This window comes from Abrus precatorius, unplaced genomic scaffold, assembly GCF_003935025.1.
Source record: "Abrus precatorius isolate BTA unplaced genomic scaffold, Abrus_2018 Scaffold5, whole genome shotgun sequence".
Taxonomy (NCBI): domain Eukaryota; kingdom Viridiplantae; phylum Streptophyta; class Magnoliopsida; order Fabales; family Fabaceae; genus Abrus; species Abrus precatorius.
In genome coordinates this window covers 15,424,121-15,446,270 of record NW_020874395.1, presented here as the reverse complement: position 1 = coordinate 15,446,270, position 22,150 = coordinate 15,424,121, and the positions used below count along the sequence as shown (strand labels likewise).

The following is a 22,150-nucleotide window of genomic DNA, read 5'->3' as shown; positions in this document are numbered from 1 at the left end:
AGAATTATATTTCAACAATATTTAGCCTTCAAAATTGGTGTAAAAAAATACACAATACCGTAAAAAGTGAAAGATCTACCATGTTACTAAATTTGAATTTAGGACAGTAAAAAAATTAAAAATATGTATATAATAGAGATGGATATATTATATTCAATATATAAATATATTAGACCAAACAAGATTAAATATGAATTATTATAAAAAATTTAAAAAAATAACTATAGTAAAAAATATGATAAAATATTACTTTAAAGTAATTTGGATATGATTGAAGAAGACTCGGTAGTGTAAAACAGATCATATGCAAAGTGAAGGAGACGAAAAAAAGTATTGACAAAACTATAAAAGAAAAATGATAAATCAATGATTAATAATAATAATAATAATGTAATCGGGAAAAGGAGTTTTGGCAATCCAGACTATTTTTAATGAATATTAAATTTATTTTTTTTTAAGCTGTAGTGAACACAAAAATAGATTTTAAGATATACACAAAAAAATTTTAAGCTTTTTTAAGAAAGCTAATATACAAAGAAAACGGAGAACTAAACCTGTTTTAATGATCAAAATTTAGTGAGGTAACTTCACCAATAGCACTAGGAGGTTGTTGATTTAACAACAGGTGGGTTGTGCTGGGTGGCAAAGCCAATAAAAAAATGATCATTTCAAAGAAGAGGTGCAGGTTAAGGAATAGTGCAGATGACAGAGAGAATCAGACATGCACACATTGATTTTGGTATATTGGCATTGAATTTAGATCTATCCATGATACATCACATGTTGCTATATTCTCAATCTTTGAGTATCAAACAATTAAACAAGCCGTTACAATACCCACCAGAACTTGCTGGCGCTTGCTGAAGAGGGTCCTTAAATTTTGCTTTCTCACCTAATTCTTCAAAAGAATCCACAAGGTTCTGGAGCCTTGCCACAAACTCAATCAGTAGGGATGTAAATGTTGCTAGAGACAGTGAACTAGCACTTTCATAAGTCTTGGATTCTTCCTCTTTTGTCACTGCATCAGCTTTAAAGGAAATATGAGCAGGCCAAGATATTTGTTTCCTGAACATGTTTTCATCACCAACAGTTGCAGGCATTGCAGGTTTAGGGTCAGGTGAAGCTTGTTCTTCCCAACTTCTTGGAACCTTGACAGTTCTGAGATCAAGCACGGCTTCGCTAAGAGACTTGTACTCCAAGAAATGTCTTTCTTCATCGATGTTTAAGAGGTCATGAGAATCACCCTCCCCTCTTGGCCGGTTTCCAATTTCCCAGCTCTCTGAATTTACAAGCAGGAAAGATTTTTTGTCAATTTTCTGTTGCAATTCTTCTGCTGCATCATGTACTTCGTAAAGAATGTCTTCCTGGCCTAGTTTCTCCATGTTCTTAACTTTGTTACCAAGTTCCCGGAGTACTTTCGCCCCTTCAGAACCTACCTTTTGTAGCTCATTACGAAAAACTTGTCTCTTCTCAGCTGGAGCCTATTTATCAAAGAGGTTTAGTACATGTGTATTTGCATAAAAAAAAACTAAACTGAAAAAAAAAGGGAACAAAAAGTATTGAAATGGAAAAAAAAATTTCAAACTATTTAAAGATGCTTTCCCTATCTCAAGAGAAAGAACTTCATAAAGTAAGACTACAGATGGTTTAAAAGAATTTTATTTTAAATTATCAGAATCACAGTTTCCAGTTGCAGACCCTATTCCACTAAGCTACTTTTGCATGCAAATGATAAACTATCTGATCCAAATTTCAAGTGTAATAAAGCAATGCAGAGGGTATCGCCTAGCAGTATTCTAGGTACTTCATAAGGATCCATAACATCACTTGTAGAAGTAACGATTAGTGCAACAGGAATACATTATAACGATATCTTGTTTTGACAAGAAATGGTAAAAAAATGAAATGGTAATTTGGCATCATAAAGACTTCAGTTTAATTCAGTGACCAGACAATCTACTGGGATGAGAAAAGGAAGCATAAAAGGACTTGCATTTTGAATATGAAGGACTGACAAGGTCAAGTTTATCTGTCTTGATGTCGTAAATAACAGAAGTTTTTTAATCCACAAACAATCTATCAAATCAGAGTTACACATGGGAAACCCTTAAGATTGTGTCTGGAAATCCATAAAAAACCTATTTAGTGTGGATCCAACGTGGAAGCTACAACTAGCAGTGTTTGTGTATGTTTGGAAACACATTAGAAAGTTTGTAAATGTGAATCAAAGGCAGAAGCTATAACTAATAACGAAGTAAATGTGAATCAACCTACATCCTAGCGTGAAACCAAAATTCTAAAAATAAACATGGATCCATGACCATTTAAACGTAAAATTCAAACAAGCACTAGGCCTTCGAAAACATTTCTTTAGCAGTGGATAACAAAATTGGCACTAAGAATAAAAAGATTGGTGCTGAAGGGGTTGATAGGGGATGACAAAATGTGAAGACAACCTGAAGCATTATTAATATTCTGAAGTTCGGGACCGAAGAGATTGTGATTAGCAGTGGATTACAAAGAAGCTAAATTTCAGCATGGCGTAGTAGTTTATCCGAAGTCTGAGGTTTACAATCAGTAGGCACTTTTCTATAAAGAAGACAAGAGGCTAAATTTGATGGTCTATCTCAGTTTATAGAAGAATCCTCAAGTTTTGACCTCTTCACACTTCTAGCATCAAAGACAACATCTGAACCCAGAGTCATTTCTGGCAACATAATTCAACAAATTATCAACTATTATTTAAACCAGTGTCACCTTGCAAATTACCTCTTCTCTAAATATTAAATTAATTTAAAACACTCGAGTAATAACATGTTCCAGTGAGAAAACAAACCTAGAGTAAAATAAATCAAGAATGAACACAATATATATATATATATATATAAAAGACAGATCATCACAAGATCTGCATACACATGCCACTTTCCTTAGACACTCAAAAAAGGAAGAAAACAAAAAGTGAAGGCTCAAATGTTTTCTAACAGAAAAGCTGCAAGTTAAGAATTACCTGTATTTCAGAAAGTATACATCCATGCATAGCCATGACCATAAATGCACAATGCCTTAGTGCCCCACTTACTTTCACATAATTTTGCCATGGATATCTAAGCATTTTGTAACGACCATGAGGTGGCTCCCATACAGCAAAACCCATCTTCAATAAGAAGTATGTATCTCTGAGTCAAAAATATTATCAATATTTTTCTTTAAAAGTGAACACACAAAAAAAGTATATATTACCAATGTATCCTCTGTGCTTGTAGATTCTACAGCTGATCTGTATCCCTTGTAAACCACATCCTCAGCAGCTTGGTATGTAAGAATCTTTGAAGGCACTCTCTCATATTCAATACAATTAAGATAGTTGTTAACAACACCTGAAAAGAAGCTTAACAACGTTATTCCACCAAGGAAATAACACTGTGAGCAACAACCTTCATAGTAGTAGTTAGTTAGTTGATTAGTTGATCACAAACTAAATGTGATGCTAAAGAAAATATTGTAGACAACCTTCCAATGATGTTGCAACTCCCATGAAATTTTTGGCCACCAGATCATGTAGATCCTCACCAGCCCAGATTGGATAAATACATACATTTACCCCTAGAGATACAGCAGCACCAAGTGCAATGAGCAAAAATCTATTTATAGCTGTATCAACAAATTCTCCTGTTCGATACCCAGATACAATAATGTAGCAATAGGTGATCAAGAACACACGGAAACCATATTCATAAGCCTTCATTGTTGGGTACTGTTTTGCATATGTGGCACAAAATCCTGCCAGTCATAATACTTCATACTTTCAGAAAAGAAAAAAAAAAGGCATAAATAAGCCAAACAAATGTAACCAGTATAAGAAGAAGAAGTGATTTGAAAATAAGACCTGCAGTGAAGATGCTAATCATTACTATGAGTTCTTCCCATTTTCCAGCCAACTTTGACAAAGCTCCAATTCCCATAGCAAGTCCTCCAGCTAACAAAGTCCCCAATCCTCTGTTAAGCCCTTTGCTAAGAGTTGCCCCTGCAGGAGTACATTGCGACCAATTATTGCTTATAACTCACGGAAGAAATTTGGAATATAGGAATGAATGGAATATCAAATTTAAGAAAGGACGAAGTATAGGAAAAAAATTGGATTAAAGTAGTAGTGGCTTTGGAACATGCAGCAGACAAAGGGTGTATTTTTTCAAAAAAAAAAAACCATAGGTATCTTCCACCCGAGACAATCCAGTTCAAGACCACAACTACATGCTTTGGAACTAGAACTCGAGACCACTAATAAAGCTGAAATAACCCTGTGCTACTTGATCCACATGCAGTGGTAGACAAAGGGTGTATTTGGCAAAACAAATAGGTAATTAAATACCGACAAGTTAACTGAAAACTAAAAAATTAGCTAAATGTTGAAAATTGATAGGTTAGCTGATTAAATTGTGTTTGATAAAACTACGTAATAAAAATAAAATAAGAAATTATGATAAGATATTGAAGATAAAATTGGAAACAAGAATAATAAGTTAAGAGCTTATAACTTCAAACGCTATATGAAAATCTAATTTGAACAAAAAGCAACTAAAATAAACTCGTATCAAAAAGGTCTAGTTTGCTCAAACAAAATTTTAAAATAGTCAAATAAGCTAGAACCTTGCTTAAACACCTTCCCCAAACAAACTCAAATTTATAACTAGGTATTTCAATCATCGTAAAGAAGAAGTAACTAGGGAAAAGTAGATAGCTTTTGTCTAATTGAAATTAGAATGGCATTATATAATAACTATTTAGGGTACTCGTTAACGAAACAAAAGTAAAACGTATTTAATGAGGGAAAATAAGATTACATTAAAAAAATATTTTAATATTTAATTTTTAAGCAATTGAAAGTATTTAATAAAATAACAAAACCTAACTACAATATTATATTTTTGTGTAATTTTTAATCAAATTTAAAATTTTGTCTCAATACAGCAACTTGCACATTTAAAGTCATCAAAAAATGTCAGCATGAATTATTAAAAATGAAACTCTAATTTTAATTAAAAAAATATTAAAAATACATATAATATTATTGGTCTTACTAACAACTGTCCTAAGAACATCGATTAAGAAATTAAAATATGTTTTTATTAGAAATAAAAGTCAGAAAACATTGAAAACCATAATTTGTGTGCATTTAATAGCATTTTTAATAAAAAAAATTAAAATTATTTAACCAATGCTCAGCATTTTGTTAATATTATATCTAAATTTTATCCTTAATAAAACTATTAAATGTTCCTTAATCACTACACTTGGGCACTCGTTGGGAAAATTCAACTAAATTTAGTTCCTTAATCAATTTTCCCGATTAACGAACTAAATTAACAGATCTAACAAATCAGAACACAAACATCAAATATTATAATCAATTTTCTTCGAGCTATTCCCCATTATTCACCAAAATACCTTACTATATCTCCATTAAAGGATTCAAGCCTTTATGCACTAATCCTCTTTGCTAATTCCACACGAGGATGTGGAATTAAAACTCCAAAAGATACTTAAAAAAATAATAATAATAACAGTAAATGCTCATTATCCATCACGGAGGAGGAAGAGAATAATTTAGTGTCGGAAAACACTTAATATAAATTTATGTTCCAATGTTTTTAATGTTACTTTTAGCAATAAAAAGACCAAGCTTGTATCAACTAAGTACCACGTGAATTTTAGAAACCATCGTAAGCGATTACTCGAATATATATATATATAGGAACAAAAGAAATATCTGTCAAATTAATTCTTAAAATTACATGCATAATGAATCTGGTCACTAAAATTATAAAGTATATAAATTCTTAATTTATTAAGTTAAAATATATATTTAATTTCTAATAGTTAATAATCATTTATAAATTAAATTTTATGTATTGAATAAATTCCAATCTTTATTGAAATATTTATTATATTTTAATTTATTATGAAAATATGTTTTTAATAATGTTATAACTACGCATATGAAAGGATGAGTTGATGAGTGTCAACACAAAAATAATGTATAATTATCACATAATTGAAAAATTTTAAAACTTTTTTTATGAAGTATTTATATTTAGCGCTATTATAGAGATAAATTCAAATTTTGATTCCACCTAAAAAAAATTACACTAAAAAGTTTTGTTAAATAAAAAGAAGAAGAAGAGGGATTGAATGAATACCTATGCTGAATTCAAAGACAACGACGACAGTGAGAATGGCCCAAACGGAGTATCGACTAACATCGGGAAAGGGTTTTTTGAGGAAAATCAAAAGGGAAATGAGAATGAGAGCCACTCCCATTTTCGCTGAGAACACGATCTTCCGGGGATCAGACCGTCCCATCTCCCACGCTCTCCCCGCCACGCGCTTCACGCTCCTCCACCCGCTCACCATCCCGTCAGAAAAAGCACGGTAGGAGCAGCACCGTCTTCTCGCCGGCGAGAACTGCTCCTCGTCCGACTCCGGCAGAGCGATCCCAATCTGTGACTTCATCGAAAGCAGCCTCTCCTTCTTCTCCGCGAAGCTGTGTCTGAAGGACCCCAACTTGGGTACCCTCGTCGAACCCATCTTTTTCGATCCAAAAATCGATGTGTTTTGGATTCGAATTGAAGAAGCGAAGAAGAGAAAGAGTGTTTCAATTTGGCGTTTGCTTGCGATCAATAAGATTGTTGGTTGTGATGTCTCTTTGGTGATAAATACTGCTCATGAACTCGACGTGACTCCATGTATGTCTGTCGACCTGTTACTAATACACCTCTTTAATTTATCCATTTTTTCAATGTTGCCACTTTTTTACTAAAATTAACTAATATTTTGTTAATTATTACAACGTTATATATTATAAAAAATATATACAATATTTTAAAAAATCATAAAATTTAATATCTTGTAATTATTAAATTATATTGTTTATGATTATATTTATAAAAAAAACTTAATTCATTCAAATCAATAAAAAGTAGTTATAATTTTTTAAAATATTAGTATTATTAATTGATGTTTTATATATTAAATGACTGGATGCCTTTAATTATGGAAATAAAAAAAATATTTATAAAAAATAAATTTAATAATAAATAAAGTATAAAATTTCATAATTAATAAATTTTAAAATAAATATTTATTTTTATATTTTAAAATAAAATTTTTCATATTTTTTTATTATAAATAAAATTGGATGTAATATAATTTTTTAATAATAAAATTTTATTTATTAATTCTTATCATGTGTAATATTGTATGTGTTCAAACAATTATAAAAATTGATAAATTTTAAAATTGATTTTAAATAATTTAAAATTAATTTCAAAGAAGATAATAGAATTAGTTTAAGTATAAATGTTTGATTTTGTTGAAAATACAATCTCTTTCTCTCTCAAAGAGATACATATATTTAAAATCAATTTTAAAGAATGTTGGCATTTTTTATACAGAAGTGAGTATTTATTATTTTAAAACTATAAAAGTATAATAAAATATTTTGAATAATAATTTATTGTTATTCTATGTTTAAATTTAAGATGAGGCAAAATAAGGGATAAATTAAAGAAAAATAATGAAAAAGTAAAAAAAAAAGAATAGAAGTCAAATTAAAAAAAATGTGTAGTCTATATAAATGACAAAAGAGAAAAATAATTAACTATTTTCTTGTTTGAACGAATAAAAATAATTAACTATATCAAACAATAATTATTAATAATCATATAAACAAACTAATCAAACAAAATTGAATTTTTATTATATTTTTCATTAAAAAAATTAAATTTATATTATATAACTTTTTTAATAATTCTTTAAACTAGAGAAATAAAATAAAAATATCCCTAGTTCCTTTTTCCTCTCCACTTTCTTCCAAATTGAAATATTTGAGGTGAGTCCCCAAAAAAAAAGGGAAAACAAAAATGTCTCTCCCCCACCCTCTCCCATCACATCCAAACTTTGCTATACTTTTGACTCTTTGAGTTGAGGAAAACGTTAAGAAAAATACATATTAATATAAATCCAAACGATGCATTCATTGAAAACGTTCATTGAATTGGGGGGTTGAATTTAACCAAAGTAAAAGTAATTGTAGCAACTATATTTGACTGTATCTTGAATAGACTATAGACAAAATAATACATGTTAATGTCTAATTAGTGATGTTAAAAGGCTATAGAGGTCCTCTTATGGGTATAGAAATTTGGTGACTTATGAGAAGGATTTGTTTATAATACAAGTTTAATGTTTTGTTAAAATACTTTGGATACTCTTTTCATTTTTTGTTTTCCTATAAAAAGTAATTATGAACTAGTTAGATAAGATTAAAAGTTTAGTAAGTAATATTATATTATTTTTTAATGATAAATAAAAACGCAATTCTCTTCTAATATTGGAATAATAACAAATTAGAAAGACAAGAATAAACTGTCATATCTGAGAGTATAGTTTTTAAAATAATAATGAAAAATAAATTTTATAAATTATGTAACAATCTATAATTAAATGACAATATTAAAAGCTTGTACACATGTATTAGGCCATTTTTTTATGCAGATAAAACAAACATCTGTGCGAGAGTCACATGTGGATCGAACCAAAACAAAGTTAATTGCTTAGTTTGGTGAAAGGAAAAGATGCATTCTATAAAACCAAATGTTTTAAACTTGGAAATTTTGCTTGTAATGAATGTTTCAACATCTTTTGGATTACACTGTTCTATAAATGCCCACTATTGACTAGGAAGTAATCAAATAATAGTATTAAAGTATAAAATTTGAAAAAAAATTGAAAAAGTCTCCTGGGCCTAATCCTTTTAAGGGAAGGGAGATCAAATTTGGCTTAAATATATTTTTAATTTTTATATTTTAATGGATTTTGATTTTATTTCTTTTAAATTTATTTTTTTTATTTTAATATATATTTTAAGAGAATATTATTTTAAGTCCTTTTAACTGACTTAAACTAACTCAAAACTCACATTTTACAACATTCTAGTGAATTAAATTAGGAATAGAAACTAAAAAAAAAAAGAAATAAAATAAAAGATATATTTATTCAAAGGGATTAGAACTAAAAATTCACTATAAAATGTGAAGACTAAAAATATATTTAATTCATTAAATTGTTGACAAAGCAGCATTGTTCTTATACCTTTTAACACTTCATTTTTTGACTTTTCATACAGTCAATTAAGGGAATTAATGTTTTTGTTCTTATTTTGAGATAAACTGATTTTAATATCTTAAACACACATCTATTTTATGTTGTTATAGGTTCTATGTTTTGATACACAAAAATAATGAAAGAGGGTCCCACCAAGTGAGTGCAAAAGTTCCCAATTCTAAATGTACATGATTTCTTGCCCTTTCCTTAAAAAACCAAATAAGGCAATTACTCTTTTCAAAGTATACTCAAATTTGAATACTAATAAATACAATTATATTAATATTTATAAAGAAAGTTTTATAGCCAATAATAGTCTACATTGTCTAAAGCATTAGAAGAATTGAAATCTTAATGTGAAAAGCCCATTTTACAGTCACATATTTTCACAATAGCTTGCAATGCCATAAATGGTTGTGGGCTACGGGCTTTATGAGATACTCTTCATAGCAATATTAAGCCCATAAATTATTCTCTTTGATAAGATCAACTCACAAAGTTATACCAACTAATGATAAAAAAAATGTCATGGCAACTAAGTCTTTTATCTTTAGCCACCGTAATCGTTAAGGGCGATTCGACAGTTATAGTTTATACTTATAATAATAAAAATAATGTTTATACGTTTTTTTTGTTTTTAATAAAGTTTAATTAATAATATAAATGTATTAGAAAATGAACTACTATTGTTCTAATAATAATAATAACATCAGATAGAATTTATATTGAATTGTTGCCCACAAACAACTTATACTAAATTTATTTTAATATTATCTTAAACTTTTAAACATAATCTAATACCGTTATATTACCATAAAAAAAAATACCACTATAGGAATCATAAAATGGACCTAGATAAAATTTTGTTATTATGTGTTATCTTACACTTTCAACTAACTACATTTTTAAATATTAGTGTCAGTTAAAAAAATATTTTTATATGATAAATATTTATTCTAAATGACTAACATAATTAAAATTGATTATACTGACATGTTAAGATAATTTTTTGATAATTATATTTTATTATTTTTATTTTTATCAAATAATTTATCACTTTTTTTTCCTTTTCAAACTTTTAAAAAGTGAATGTAAAATATATTTTTTACAAAACATAACATATCTGTCTAAAAAATTCTAGTGATCAATTAAAACTACTAAATCGAGTTAGTCGAATTGAATTAGCTCAAATTTATTTAATAAAATATAAAATTTAAAATTTGAATTTGAATTAAATTTAGAATTTTTAATCTAATTTAATCAAACATCTAAAAATTTTAAGAAATCAAATTTTTATTTATCTTGTATATTATTTTGACAAATTTGAATTTTCTTTTTCAAAATTATGGTGGGTAAACTCATTTTAAATATCTATTTGAAAGTAGTGTTTGTTTGTCATGACATTTAGAGAGACAGGTGTCACCTTGCCGGTGCGTTTTCTGTACCTTTGAACGGCCAAAATCCAAAGTCACAACCTTCACCGAAATCCATAGCCATCCTCAAAGCACTCTCGCACGTGTCATCCCATCAATCAGAAAACGACCACAACACTCTCACTTAAAAAAGGAGCCAACACGTGCCCATGCACGTGGCCTTCATCATCACCGCCACATGGCACGTGTCAGACCTTAACCTATGTACCGACTTCATCCTTTCCCAGATTTTTATGCTCCATTTCACTATATAAACACCTTGCTTCAGTGCTTCTTCTACCATCCACACCAACAACTTCGCAACCACTATAATTTTGTATAAGCAAAACCATTTCCACTATGGCAAGTTATCAAAGCCAATACGGTGATCAAGGTCGCAAAACCGATGAGTATGGTAACCCTGTGACCCAAACTGATCAATATGGCAACCCTGTGAGTCACGGTGGTGCCACCTACGGAACCGGTGCCGGGTACACCGGTGACACCGGTATGCAGTATGGTACTACTACCGGTGGAACCGGTTATGGAACCACCACTGCCGACACTGGCACTGGTCATAGAAGTGGAGCCACCGGTGGTTATGGAACCGGAACTACCGGTGGAACTGGTTATGGAACCACCACAGCGGACACTGGCACTGGTCATAGAAGTGGAACCGCCGGTGTTTATGGAACTGGAACCACCGGTGGAACCGGTTATGGAGCCACTGGAGGCACCGATTATGGAACCACCGGTGGAACCGGCTATGGAATCAACACTGGGGGTGCGCATACTGATGCGGGATATGGTCATGGAACCACTGGGCAGCATGGTCATGAACATGCACATGGTGGGTATGATGCATCGGGAGAGCAACAACATGATAAAAAAGGGATAATGGATAAGATAAAGGAGAAGCTTCCTGGAGGACACCATGACAAGTAGATGCATGCGTATACATATATGTTGTCTTTGAAACTTTGAATAAATATATGTATGCTGTGTACTGTGTAACGTACTCTACTATCTTGTGTAAATGTAGAGGATACACATATAAGGGTATAAAATAGAAGAATAAAAAGTGCATGCATGCATGTATATGTTTTCTCTCGTGTTGAATATATAGGGACATTATGTAAAGCCTTTTCGGCCTGTTGTTCTGGGCACTCTCGTAGTACGGGAAGTGGGTGCTTCATTTCGTTATTCCCTTCTTTCTTCTGAGTTGTAGCTTTCTTAAATGAAATATCAATCTTTAGTGTTATGGTTTGAGATAAAACTATTTGCCTCTGTTTGTCGTTTTCGTAATCCTGAAGTCAGGTTTGTTAAAATAGATTCTTTTTGTAGGAGAGTATCAATTCACTAAAATTAATTAAAAATTTATTGAAATAATTTTTTAAAAATAATGGGATTTCTGTAAATTAGATATATTGAAAAGCATGTGACGAGTCCACATATTTTTCAAGTTATAATTGGCTTTTATACCTTATTTTCTGTCAGCAGTGTTGGAAAAATTGGTCCACTGCCAGCTTCTTATAGATGAGTAGTTACTGCGCTATCGGGCCTCAAGTTTGACCAAGTCCTCAAGCAATAAAATTAGCACGCGTGTTGGTAAATCATAAATGGATGAAGATGTTAAATATCTTTCACACGTTAGAAAGAGATGGAACGGGGTGAGAAAATGACAGGCCACCCATGATAGGAAAGTAATTTTAAATTTTGAAAACGAATTATTAATATATGTGGAGAGTATTTGCTTTATTTTGTTAATTAGTTTTTAAAAAAACTATTAAGCCTATTTTTACTTGTGCCACATATTCAGCAATTGAATTTCTTTTTAAGTTTTTCGGGCTCATGTTTTAATGGTATTGTCTAAATTATTTTTTAATGTCAGTATTTGCATGGTTGGTGGATAAACATTATATAAAAGTAGGAAAAGTATATAAAATTAATTTTGGTAATTTGTAAAGATTCTTTAAGAGGAATAAAAAATGATAGGAAAAAAAGAATAAATTAGTAGTAAATTTTAATAACTTAAATTTTATAAAGTCTAACATGAATATATATTTTAGTAGTAGTAGTAGTTATATATATAGTTAATAAAGAAATTACCATCAAGAAACATGCAAATACCTCAAGTAATTAATCTTTACAATTATTACTGTGATTAGTTGGGAATATTCCGAGTTACTATCAAAACGGGGAAAAAAAGGTACAATAATTAACTACTCCACTTATGGATGTAAGATTAAATGAGACATTTTTTGTTTCTCTCAAGCCAAACATGTTTCCATTTGATTCTGTGCGGCTAGAAGAGTCCAATTATTGGTCACTGGTTTCTCGTCTTCGATTTCAGTATTGCTCTCACTCATGTCTTGGATTTCCAATATTTCGACTCTACGATTAGTCTTTTTCTTTATTCTGATTGCAACATCCTGTGGGATAAACCTGCCACACACAACTACCCTGGTTTGCTTTTTCTCTAGCAGATGACTCTCCAACTCTAGCATAATAAAAAATAAAAGTAAAAAATAATTATTGAGTAATCTCCATATATTGTAGTTCTCAATTTAAAATGTAATTTAACATAATTTTATTAACTTTTCAAACACGATCCAGCAAAGGGACACAATAAAGAGATGAAAAAGTGTGTTACAGAAAATTGAGGTATATATTATGTGAATCAGTAAATGTATTTGAAAAAAATGACTCATTATAGAACTAGAGCTTACATAGAAAAGATTATCACGGATCAATGATGCCTAACCTGGCATAGTAAGAAGGGCTCTCTTCACTTTTCTGTAACAACCATTGCAATCAATATTGATCCTCATTACCATGCAGAAGTGCTGCCAATCAAAGGAAACAAAAAGGATTCAAATGGTGTGTATAGCTTTTGAACTATCTAGAGAGATAAAAGATGGTGTGATTAGAGCTTGCCTTCACTGTCATGACTCATGAAATTAATCAGAGAGAGAGAGACTAGAGATAAAGATAGTCACAGATATTTGAACATCCAAAATAGCATGAATGAGATAGTAAAACAAAAGTGAATCTTAAAAGGCATGCAACAACAAAACTTTGAGAAACAAAAAGGGTTTATAATGAGCTGGTTAGCATTTCTGTTTGATGACATTGATTCCCCTTTTAATTGAAGAATCCGATTCTATTGTGACAAGGTATGCCAAGGAAGGCAATGTAGCGTAGGTACTCACATTATTCTTGACTGCTTTGTTCATAGTGTGTGCATGCCACTACATAAACAAAGGAAGAGCATATTTTCTTTGAAAAAGAGGCATAAAGATCATACTTCAGCTAGAATGAAGTGATCTTCCTGCAAATACTTGATATAAAACAAAAACGTGTGTTTGGGCTAGCTATATGAAATTTATCGTTATTTCAAAAACATTAGAATATTTCTTTTCCTTATTACCAAGCCCTTTAAAGTTCAATGGAATAAACACGCACCTTATGCAGCAGATCTGGCAAAACCCCTTTTTCTGTCATTTTGATCCGTTTCGGTTCCAGTTTGACAATTATGGTCTTATTTTTGAAAAACAAATAGATAACAGATAATTGTTCCATTATAACACAGCAGGTAAATGCATCTCATGTTACTAGTACGACAACAATGCAAACATTTTATCTTGGAAGTATAGACTGTTAAAATATAACTCTGTACATGTTCTAAGAAAAATAATATAAAATTATTTGATTTTTATCTTTACCTAACATAAGCTTTTAAATGAGCTGGTTTAGGAAAAAAATAAGAAGTACATGTTAGTTGAAACTCATACACCATGCATGTAACAAGTCATACAGAAAAATGGTCACTTTCCTATTTAGACACCTTGGTAAATATTTTCCTATCCACACAAGAAAACATAACACAATGGCTTCTCTGAATTATTGCATTTGTGTCCCTATTTTGTTTCAGATTATCCTATTGCTGTCGATTTCCTATCTACCCAAAACACTTTCACAAGCCCCAAGCTCCTCAAACCCCACCATAGCCCAATGCACATCAAGCCTCCTTCCCCTTATTCCTTGCACACCATTTGTGCAGGGTACTGCTAGGTCTCCTGGGCCACAATGCTGTGACAACCTCAAACAACTCTATAGCCAAGAGCCACACTGCCTTTGCCTCTTGCTCAATGACACTTCTTTGAGCACTTTACCCGTCAACAGGACACTTGCTCTGCAGTTGCCAGCTCTTTGCATCCTTCAAGTCAATGTTTCAGCATGTTCAGGTCCCGACACATTTAATCTTAAAACATATCTAGAAATTTTATATAATTGACTTATTTATTATATTCAAAAAGTGTGTCCTGTTCTACCTTTTTAACTGGTATTTCTAAAGCAATCAGTTTTACATTGTTTAGTCCAGTTTTGGGTACATTAATAGCTTATCTAGGTTGTTTTCTTTCTATTTTTGACATAGGGGAACAAGTTCATGCACCTTCAACCTCACCAAATTCTCAAGTTTCCTTGGGCACAAAGAACAACTCTACTGTTGTTGGTAAACAAGCGCCACTTTTGTTCACTCTGATGGACCATTCTCTTATGCATTACCATGAGAAATCTCAAAGTTTATGGAAAATATAAACCTTTATATTGATTCGCTTTTTCTATTGATTTTGTAGCTTCGCCAGCATTTTCAGTGCCACCAAGACCAAGCATCATGGGATTTGGGTTTGGAAGAAGCAAAGCTATTAACTTAAAAACAGCAAATGGATTAGTTGCTGTCATGAATCTAGTGATTTTGTTGTTCACATCACTGCTTAAATAATTTCAGTTGAAGTCATCTATTGAATATAGTTATAGATTTAGTAATTTTATTGTTCAAGTAATTTCATGTTAGATTTTGTAAAGACATTTTTCCCAAGCAATTATACTCTGTGATACCCAAGAAGCCTTTTCTCTAAATTAAAATATTTATTGTTATTATTAGTGAGACATCATAAAATTTTTCGTCACAATCCATTAGACTTACTATCTCTGTTTCAATTGTTAGGAATCAAAACAAAGCAACGTGTGTTGACCATTATACTACGCAAATTGTATCACTTTATAGTAAGAATGGTAGTGTTTGGGATAAGGAAAATTTTCTAAGTTAAAAAGGAAACTACATTTCAACAAGTTTTGAGGGTCAAGAAGGAGGCAAAGATAAACCTGAACATAAGAGAATATTGGAAGATCTTTGGTTTTAATTAAAAGGAACACATTTCGAGCTATTTTAAGAGATTTTTGTCAGAATGTTGATTTTTTTCTAAACTGCTTGAAAGACAAGAAAATATTCTAAGACCACAAAACTAAAGGCTTTTTCGAGAAGTTTTGATGAGTTTTTAAGTCACTAACACCAAAAACTACTCAAAAAATAGAACTGGCAAGAAAATATTCCCAGTCTACAAAACTGATGGTTTTTCGAGGAGTTTTGAGGAGTTTTTAAGTCCTGACACCCAAAGCTGCTCGAAAAACAGGACTAACAGGAAAATATTCTAAGTCCACAAAAAACTGATGGCTTTTCGAGGAATATTTCATGAGTTTTCAAGTACCTGACACCCAAAACTGCTCGAAAAGCAGGAAGTGGTAAGAAAATATTCTAAGTCCACAAGACCCAGACAGACTCTCAAAACTCCAGAATAGCTCGAAAAGAGAAGCCAAGAAGAAACTATTCCAAGGCCATAACATTAAAAGAGTTTTCTAAGTTTCTCTCAGAAATACTCGAAAGATAGGAGTATTAAAAAATCCAAAAGCGGTTACCAGTAGTTACCAACATTCACCACTACGCAAAGGAGATCATGGGCGATAGCGGTTACAGCCCCAACAAACAGCACGATCACAAGCAATCGTGGATAGTGAGCATCAACAGTTAAAGGCAGTTACTAGGAAGTGCCCGCAAAAGGAGGAAAACGGTGGTGATCTTCATGTCTATAAATACTACAAAGCATTATTTTAGAGAGGACGACTTTTTGCACCCAAACACCGCACCTAAACACTCTGAGACGCTGAAACCCTGCACCGCGCCAGACACCAGCTACAAGGAGACCTACGGTGGCCGCTGTTCGCCGTTGTGAAGAGTCGTACGTTTACATTCACGCACCTTTAAATTCCTGCACATTTCCATTCCTGCATTTCAATTCAAGTTGCTTTGTTTAAATTGCTTTTGTTCCTGTTTCTGCAATTCATTTCCTATTTTATACTCTTCTATAACCAACTTCTACGTTAGTTATTCAATTCTGTATAATTACTATTCCCTATTCTTGCTTAATACTCTTTTTCGCCGTTTATTTGAGCATCACGTTAACAACACACTTAGAAGAACCCAAAGAGGACCTAAATCCAGTCACAGATTAATCTTTGGATAATTTGTTTACAACTATCATTTCTCGCCGTAAACAGGTAGCAAAATTATAAAACAAATGTACTGCAGGGGACGGTACACATTAATTTAGTCCATGCAAAACTCTTTGACATTTGAACTCAAGCATCACTCCGAGCCACTCGTATATAAAAAGAAAGATTCAATCATAGTGGCCGTGAAGATAAAAATCCTCAACAATGATTTGAGCAATCAAATAATCAAATGCAACTTTTATGATTTTGAAAAAAATAACACAGGAACCGACATGACAATTAAAAAGCAGAACTTATAACAGATCACAGTTTTTAAGTGAACCCATTACGAAGTTTTTTTAGTTTTTTCAATTTCCAAACAGCTACTTTCTATACAAACAATCCTACTCAAAAAAGCTTGATGCCCTGATAACATAAATGTCTCTTAAGTGGGGATTTAAACAGTGATTAGCCACTCCTAAGTATCTTTAGAAATGATATGATGCTTAATAAGACATTGATGCATAGGTTTATGTAAAGAAAAGACAGGAATACTCACGGTTTATACGTAAAGAATGATAATATTTTTTTTAATACGTTATTTTTAACACACCTCTAGTTATGACATGATAGACATTAATTGTAAAAACATCTCTTAATAAAAAATTAATACTATAATTACTACTTTGTGAGGACTAATTGTTTTTGCTGAACCATACCCTGGTTGATAATCTAAATTAAATTTGACCCACCAGAGACTAACACGCAATGTCGACACATACGTAATTGACAACCTTTAGTGAACTTTACTTTGTACTCTAAACATACCATTAATCGGAAAATGACAAATATATGTCGTGTTAAGTACATTTAAATGAAATAATTAGGCCAACAAAACTGATATAAATAAAAATCAACATGTAAATAGTTTTATCTTTTAAAATTAATGTGTACAATTTCATATTGTAAAATTGACAAATCAAAACATATTCGATACTTATAAAGTCAATCAATTATACATATAAGTAATATAAAACACAAGTACAACTAATCCTGAAGAATAAATTATCTTAACAGATATATTTTAAAAAAATTATTTTGACCTTTTAAAAATATGACACACATAAATATAATTTTAAATAATCTAAAATGTTGGTTCCTTATATTTTTTTAAAACTTTTTAGCCTGTTTAATAGAGAAAGAAAATTCAAAACACTTTTTCAGATGTAATAATTTATTACTAATTTTTAAGTGCAAATTAATTTTTTGCATTTTATCTCTTTTTCCTTTTTTTTACTTCGTGTCTAATAGAAGGTTAAAAGTCACATATGACATACGGAAAAACGACAAGTAAATAGAAAAAAAATAAATTATTAACCTCAACTTTAACCTTGAATTTAAGTATTTATAAATAAAAATATTTTATAAAAGAAATTATATTTATTACGCTAAAACTATATAAATAAAATAAATTTTTTAATAAAATTTTATTATTATTAATTACTCATCATCAATTTTAAGAGTTAAAGAATAAATGAATTTTATAAAAAAAATGAATATTTACATATTAAATACCATTGTATTACATTTTTTAATAATCATTTTATTATTATATTTTAGAATATAATATTGGTTAAATATAAATATAATAGATTATTTATTTATTTATTTATTGAGCTTGTTTGGTTATATATGAACATAATAGATTTCAATAAAATTAATCTTGAATTGTTGGATGTGATTGAGATTCACACCTAAATTAATTTAAATAGCGTTTTCTTTATTAGAACTTGTATTTTTTTATTAGAAAGTACACATTTATTTTATAACTTTAAAATAGATAAACCTTTAGTCTTTGTGATAATTTAATTATTAAATCTTAATTCTCAAAATTTATGTATTAACTAATAAAGTATAATTGGTGTGATATATTAAATTATTTAGATGATACAAAAACTGCATCATAATAAATAAAAATTTAAAAAAGGGTTTAAAAACATTTTTGGCACGATTTTCCAATTACTATTTAAACATTTTCATGTTTTCCTCCATCAATTGATATAAAAAATATAACCTTATATTTATATTAACGTTAATTATATAAGCTTTTAAGAAGACATTTGATTTTAGTAATTAAAAAAAAATTGAATTGCACGTTATACGAAATATTTCGTCTTTTATACAATCACTGTTCATGACAGATACATCCCACCAAAAATCTTCAGTCACCTCGACTGCCGATCCAGATGCTTTATCATTGGATTCTTCTCCTCACCACTGTGTAAGATATGTAAAAATACTTTTCAACTTTTTATTGTTATTATTATTTTAATGTGATTAAAAATATACAACAAAAAAATTATATAATGATATTTAATATTAAATAAATACTAAAAATGAATAGATGCATTTTTTAATTAATCTATTCTACAAGCTGTTTGGTGCTAATTACATTTATTAAAATTATGGATTAATAAGTATCCGTTAAATTGTATCCATTCAAATTTTGATATTTTCTAATCCTCTCAACATCAGGAAAAAAAAATCCTTGGTCAAAAAGAGTAAATAACGCAAGTGACGATTCAAAAATTCACTTGTTTTGAAAGAAAAATGAAGTTAAAATTAAATCAGTAAAATTGCCCATTTTTATGTTTATGAATCCAAGTAACTAGAAATTCATTAATGCAGATATTTATTGTGCATTAATGAAACTCTTCAATTTAATAAGAAAACATTTTACTCTAACTTCAACTAAGAGGGACAAAGATTTGGCCTTGATTTTTAACATTGACAAATATCTATATTAAGATTCAATTAATAATTAAAAAAAATAAAGGAATCAACCATGCAAGAAAATGAACAACCGAAAAGGCTCATGAAGATCCCAGTATGATTCATCAATTGAATCCAACAAAAAGAAGAAACAAACCAACAAATCCTAACCCTAAAACTTTTCACATCTACCAACTACGTTTCTGTGCTTCTCCGTCTATTTCATTAACCAAATTTTCCTAGATTTACATTTTCAACCACTACGCACCGTTTCACCACAAAATTTCACCACCACAACCACCTACATCGCCTGTAACGACTCCGACCGCCACAAAACACTCGTCGCCGGTTCCTCGTAATCAAACAACCCATCCACCGTCACGAAACCGCCGTCGCACTCGGCCACCAACCCGGTCCCAAACCCGAACGCATCATAACTCGGAATGTCATCTTCAAACCCCAAGATCCCCGTCAAGTCCACCCCTTCCGGGCCAACCCGACCCGGCTCCTCGCCGGAACCCACCGTCGGCGGCAACCCAAGTTCGTCGTCTGAAGCTTCTAGAAGATACCCCAGACTAGTCTGTAACTCCCCGGAATCGGGTACTTGGGTCGGATCAGCCAAACCCGGACCCGACCCCGGCGGAGCATTAATTTCATCTTCGAAGCTTTTAATCACTGAGTCGAGACCCTGCACGGATTCACGCTCGGGCACATTGTCGGCGTCATCAAGAATGTTAAAAATCTCATCTTGTAGGTGCACATCGGAGTCAATACCCGAGTCGGACGAGTTAAAACCCGAGTCAGAATCAACTCGGCGGATCTTAGACTCGGGCGAGTCGACCCGTGTGAACTCGTCCCGCACTCGCTTCTTGGTGTCGTTGGAATTCTCCATTAGCAAAATAAAAAATTGAAGTGAGAGAGAGAGGAAAAGAGTGAAGAGAGAGAAAAAGAGAAGTGATAGGGTGGGAGGAAAGAGAAAGGGCTAAGGGTATATATAATGGTGGGAAAAGTGGGATATGGTTTGTCTGCTTTAATTCGTAATGGCAGATAGTGACAGGCGCGTGCACATCGGAAAATAGAAAACCAACCCCATTCACGGACGTCTCGGTCTTATTTATTTATTTTTTTCAAATAATAAAATATTAATGAAGTGTGAAATAATTAAATAACAATAAAAGTTAAAAATTGATGCTGAGTCTGTGATTCTGAATTTTCCTTTTTAGCGTGTGAGATCCGTTGGGCATTATTGCGGACAGAGGATTTTTTCTTTTCTGGCAATTAACTAAATTTAAATGCGGTGTGGAGTCCGGTGGGGGGACCCACGTACCTAGGAAACATCATGTGTGTTTATGTTTTGGATTTGGTAGATTGGAAATTGGGGAGTGCTGAGTGGGTGAACAGTGGTGGAGGAGAGGTAGATTCTCCGGTGTCGTTTTTATTTTTAGATAAATTAGATATCCTCTTGTTTTGACAAGTTCTTAGCTTATATTTTAATCAAACGCAAGAAAAGAAGCTTCCAATTTTTCAAAGTACCTACGTGGCTGTTGGATTCTCCTAGAACCACCAATTCTCTCGTTTTCCCCTTCAAATCCTCTCCCTCTCGCCGGTTTTATCTGCCCATTCAATATTCATTCATTCTCCGCCGAATTATAACAATTTTTTTATTATTATAATGCCTCTTCTAATATTACTTTTTTATTTTTAAAATAGAAAAGGCAACGTTATGAAAAGACTTTTGCTAACATCGATTAAAAGTACAAAGAAACAAATCTTCAAATTTCTAGAAACGATAAATGAAATTTAATTTAAAATCATTAAAAAACATTTTTTTTTTGTCAAGAATTAAAAAAATAACTTTTGGAAAGCACTTAATTTCTCTGGACCGACGCAGGCGCTGACAAATTTGTCCTCGTGGCAGCAGAAAAGTTAGATATATACGATATGAGAGTCTCTTCCCTGATTCCCTTCTAAGCCATCCCATTTCCCATTTCTACCCTTTTCTTTTATTTCTTTTTTTCCATTACATGTTTGCTTGAGTAATAAATTAAAAGTAAATATAAATATTTAAAAAACCAAATTTAATCTAACTGTGTACCTAAATAATATATAAAATTACTAAAAATGTGAATGAATAATAATTAAAAGGATTTTTATATGATACACAGTAATTTAATATATAAAAAGAATTAAAGAAAAGTAGGTGTTTTGAAGGCAGGGGCAGAGCATGTTCCGTGCATTGTCCTCCTCACCTGGTTTCAGTTGAGTTGCATGAGTTGCTGTTATTTTCATTCAAAAACAATTAGGTTGTGGGTCCAAGTTAGATATGTAATATTGTTCTAAGACAGTGGGCCACTACAAAGTACTGTTGCATCAGTACATGATACATCCCTTCCTACTTTATATACTTTTCTCAAAGAAAAGCACTTTTTATCGCCCAAAAATATTAGAGATAAGATAATTATTCGTTA

At 31.2% G+C, this 22,150-nt stretch overlaps 4 protein-coding genes across 6 annotated transcripts; 2 read left to right on the top strand and 2 right to left on the bottom strand.

Moving 5' to 3' along the window:
• Positions 1–706: 706 nt before the first annotated feature.
• LOC113868176 (aluminum-activated malate transporter 9-like) lies at positions 707–6,757 on the bottom strand. Of its 2 annotated transcripts, none has more exons than XM_027503772.1 (6): positions 6,201–6,739; positions 3,890–4,027; positions 3,514–3,783; positions 3,244–3,437; positions 3,011–3,157; positions 707–1,481 (listed from the first exon to the last, which is right to left on the bottom strand). In XM_027503772.1, the coding sequence occupies exons 1-6, from the start codon at positions 6,586–6,588 to the stop codon at positions 795–797; spliced, it is 1,824 nt and encodes a 607-aa protein (XP_027359573.1). In that variant the 5' UTR covers positions 6,589–6,739; the 3' UTR covers positions 707–794. The 2 variants fall into 2 exon arrangements, with proteins under 2 accessions (XP_027359573.1, XP_027359574.1); XM_027503773.1 differs by having other exon boundaries at positions 720–1,481; positions 3,244–3,380; positions 6,201–6,757.
• Positions 6,758–9,449: 2,692 nt separating this feature from the next.
• On the top strand, positions 9,450–13,076 carry LOC113867193 (dehydrin DHN3-like). 2 transcript variants are annotated; one of them, XM_027502313.1, is made up of 2 exons: positions 10,893–11,201; positions 11,256–11,776. In XM_027502313.1, the coding sequence occupies exons 1-2, from the start codon at positions 10,938–10,940 to the stop codon at positions 11,520–11,522; spliced, it is 531 nt and encodes a 176-aa protein (XP_027358114.1). In that variant the 5' UTR covers positions 10,893–10,937; the 3' UTR covers positions 11,523–11,776. The 2 variants fall into 2 exon arrangements, with proteins under 2 accessions (XP_027358113.1, XP_027358114.1); XM_027502312.1 differs by having other exon boundaries at positions 9,450–13,076.
• Positions 13,077–14,466: 1,390 nt separating this feature from the next.
• On the top strand, positions 14,467–15,363 carry LOC113866791 (protein YLS3). Its single transcript, XM_027501590.1, has 3 exons — positions 14,467–14,824; positions 15,016–15,093; positions 15,218–15,363. Exons 1-3 carry the CDS (start codon positions 14,467–14,469, stop codon positions 15,361–15,363), a joined length of 582 nt encoding a protein of 193 aa, XP_027357391.1.
• Positions 15,364–19,284: 3,921 nt separating this feature from the next.
• LOC113867242 lies at positions 19,285–20,657 on the bottom strand. The gene has a single exon (XM_027502418.1). The coding sequence runs from the start codon at positions 20,572–20,574 to the stop codon at positions 19,984–19,986; it is 591 nt and encodes a 196-aa protein (XP_027358219.1). The 5' UTR covers positions 20,575–20,657; the 3' UTR covers positions 19,285–19,983.
• Positions 20,658–22,150: the final 1,493 nt, after the last annotated feature.

Excerpts from the sequence above, each read along its gene's own strand:
- LOC113867193 (XM_027502312.1), top strand. The coding sequence starts at position 10,938 with ATGGCAAGTTATCAAAGCCAATACGGTGATCAAGGTCGCAAAACCGAT.
- LOC113866791 (XM_027501590.1), top strand. The coding sequence starts at position 14,467 with ATGGCTTCTCTGAATTATTGCATTTGTGTCCCTATTTTGTTTCAGATT. Across the intron at positions 14,825-15,015 it reads CAATGTTTCAGCATGTTCAG|GGGAACAAGTTCATGCACCT; the intron begins GTCCCGACACAT and ends TTTTTGACATAG. Across the intron at positions 15,094-15,217 it reads GAACAACTCTACTGTTGTTG|CTTCGCCAGCATTTTCAGTG; the intron begins GTAAACAAGCGC and ends TTGATTTTGTAG.
- LOC113868176 (XM_027503772.1), bottom strand. The coding sequence starts at position 6,588 with ATGGGTTCGACGAGGGTACCCAAGTTGGGGTCCTTCAGACACAGCTTC. Across the intron at positions 3,784-3,889 it reads GATTAGCATCTTCACTGCAG|GATTTTGTGCCACATATGCA; the intron begins GTCTTATTTTCA and ends TATGACTGGCAG. Across the intron at positions 3,158-3,243 it reads CAAGCACAGAGGATACATTG|ATGGGTTTTGCTGTATGGGA; the intron begins GTAATATATACT and ends TTCTTATTGAAG.
- LOC113867242 (XM_027502418.1), bottom strand. The coding sequence starts at position 20,574 with ATGGAGAATTCCAACGACACCAAGAAGCGAGTGCGGGACGAGTTCACA.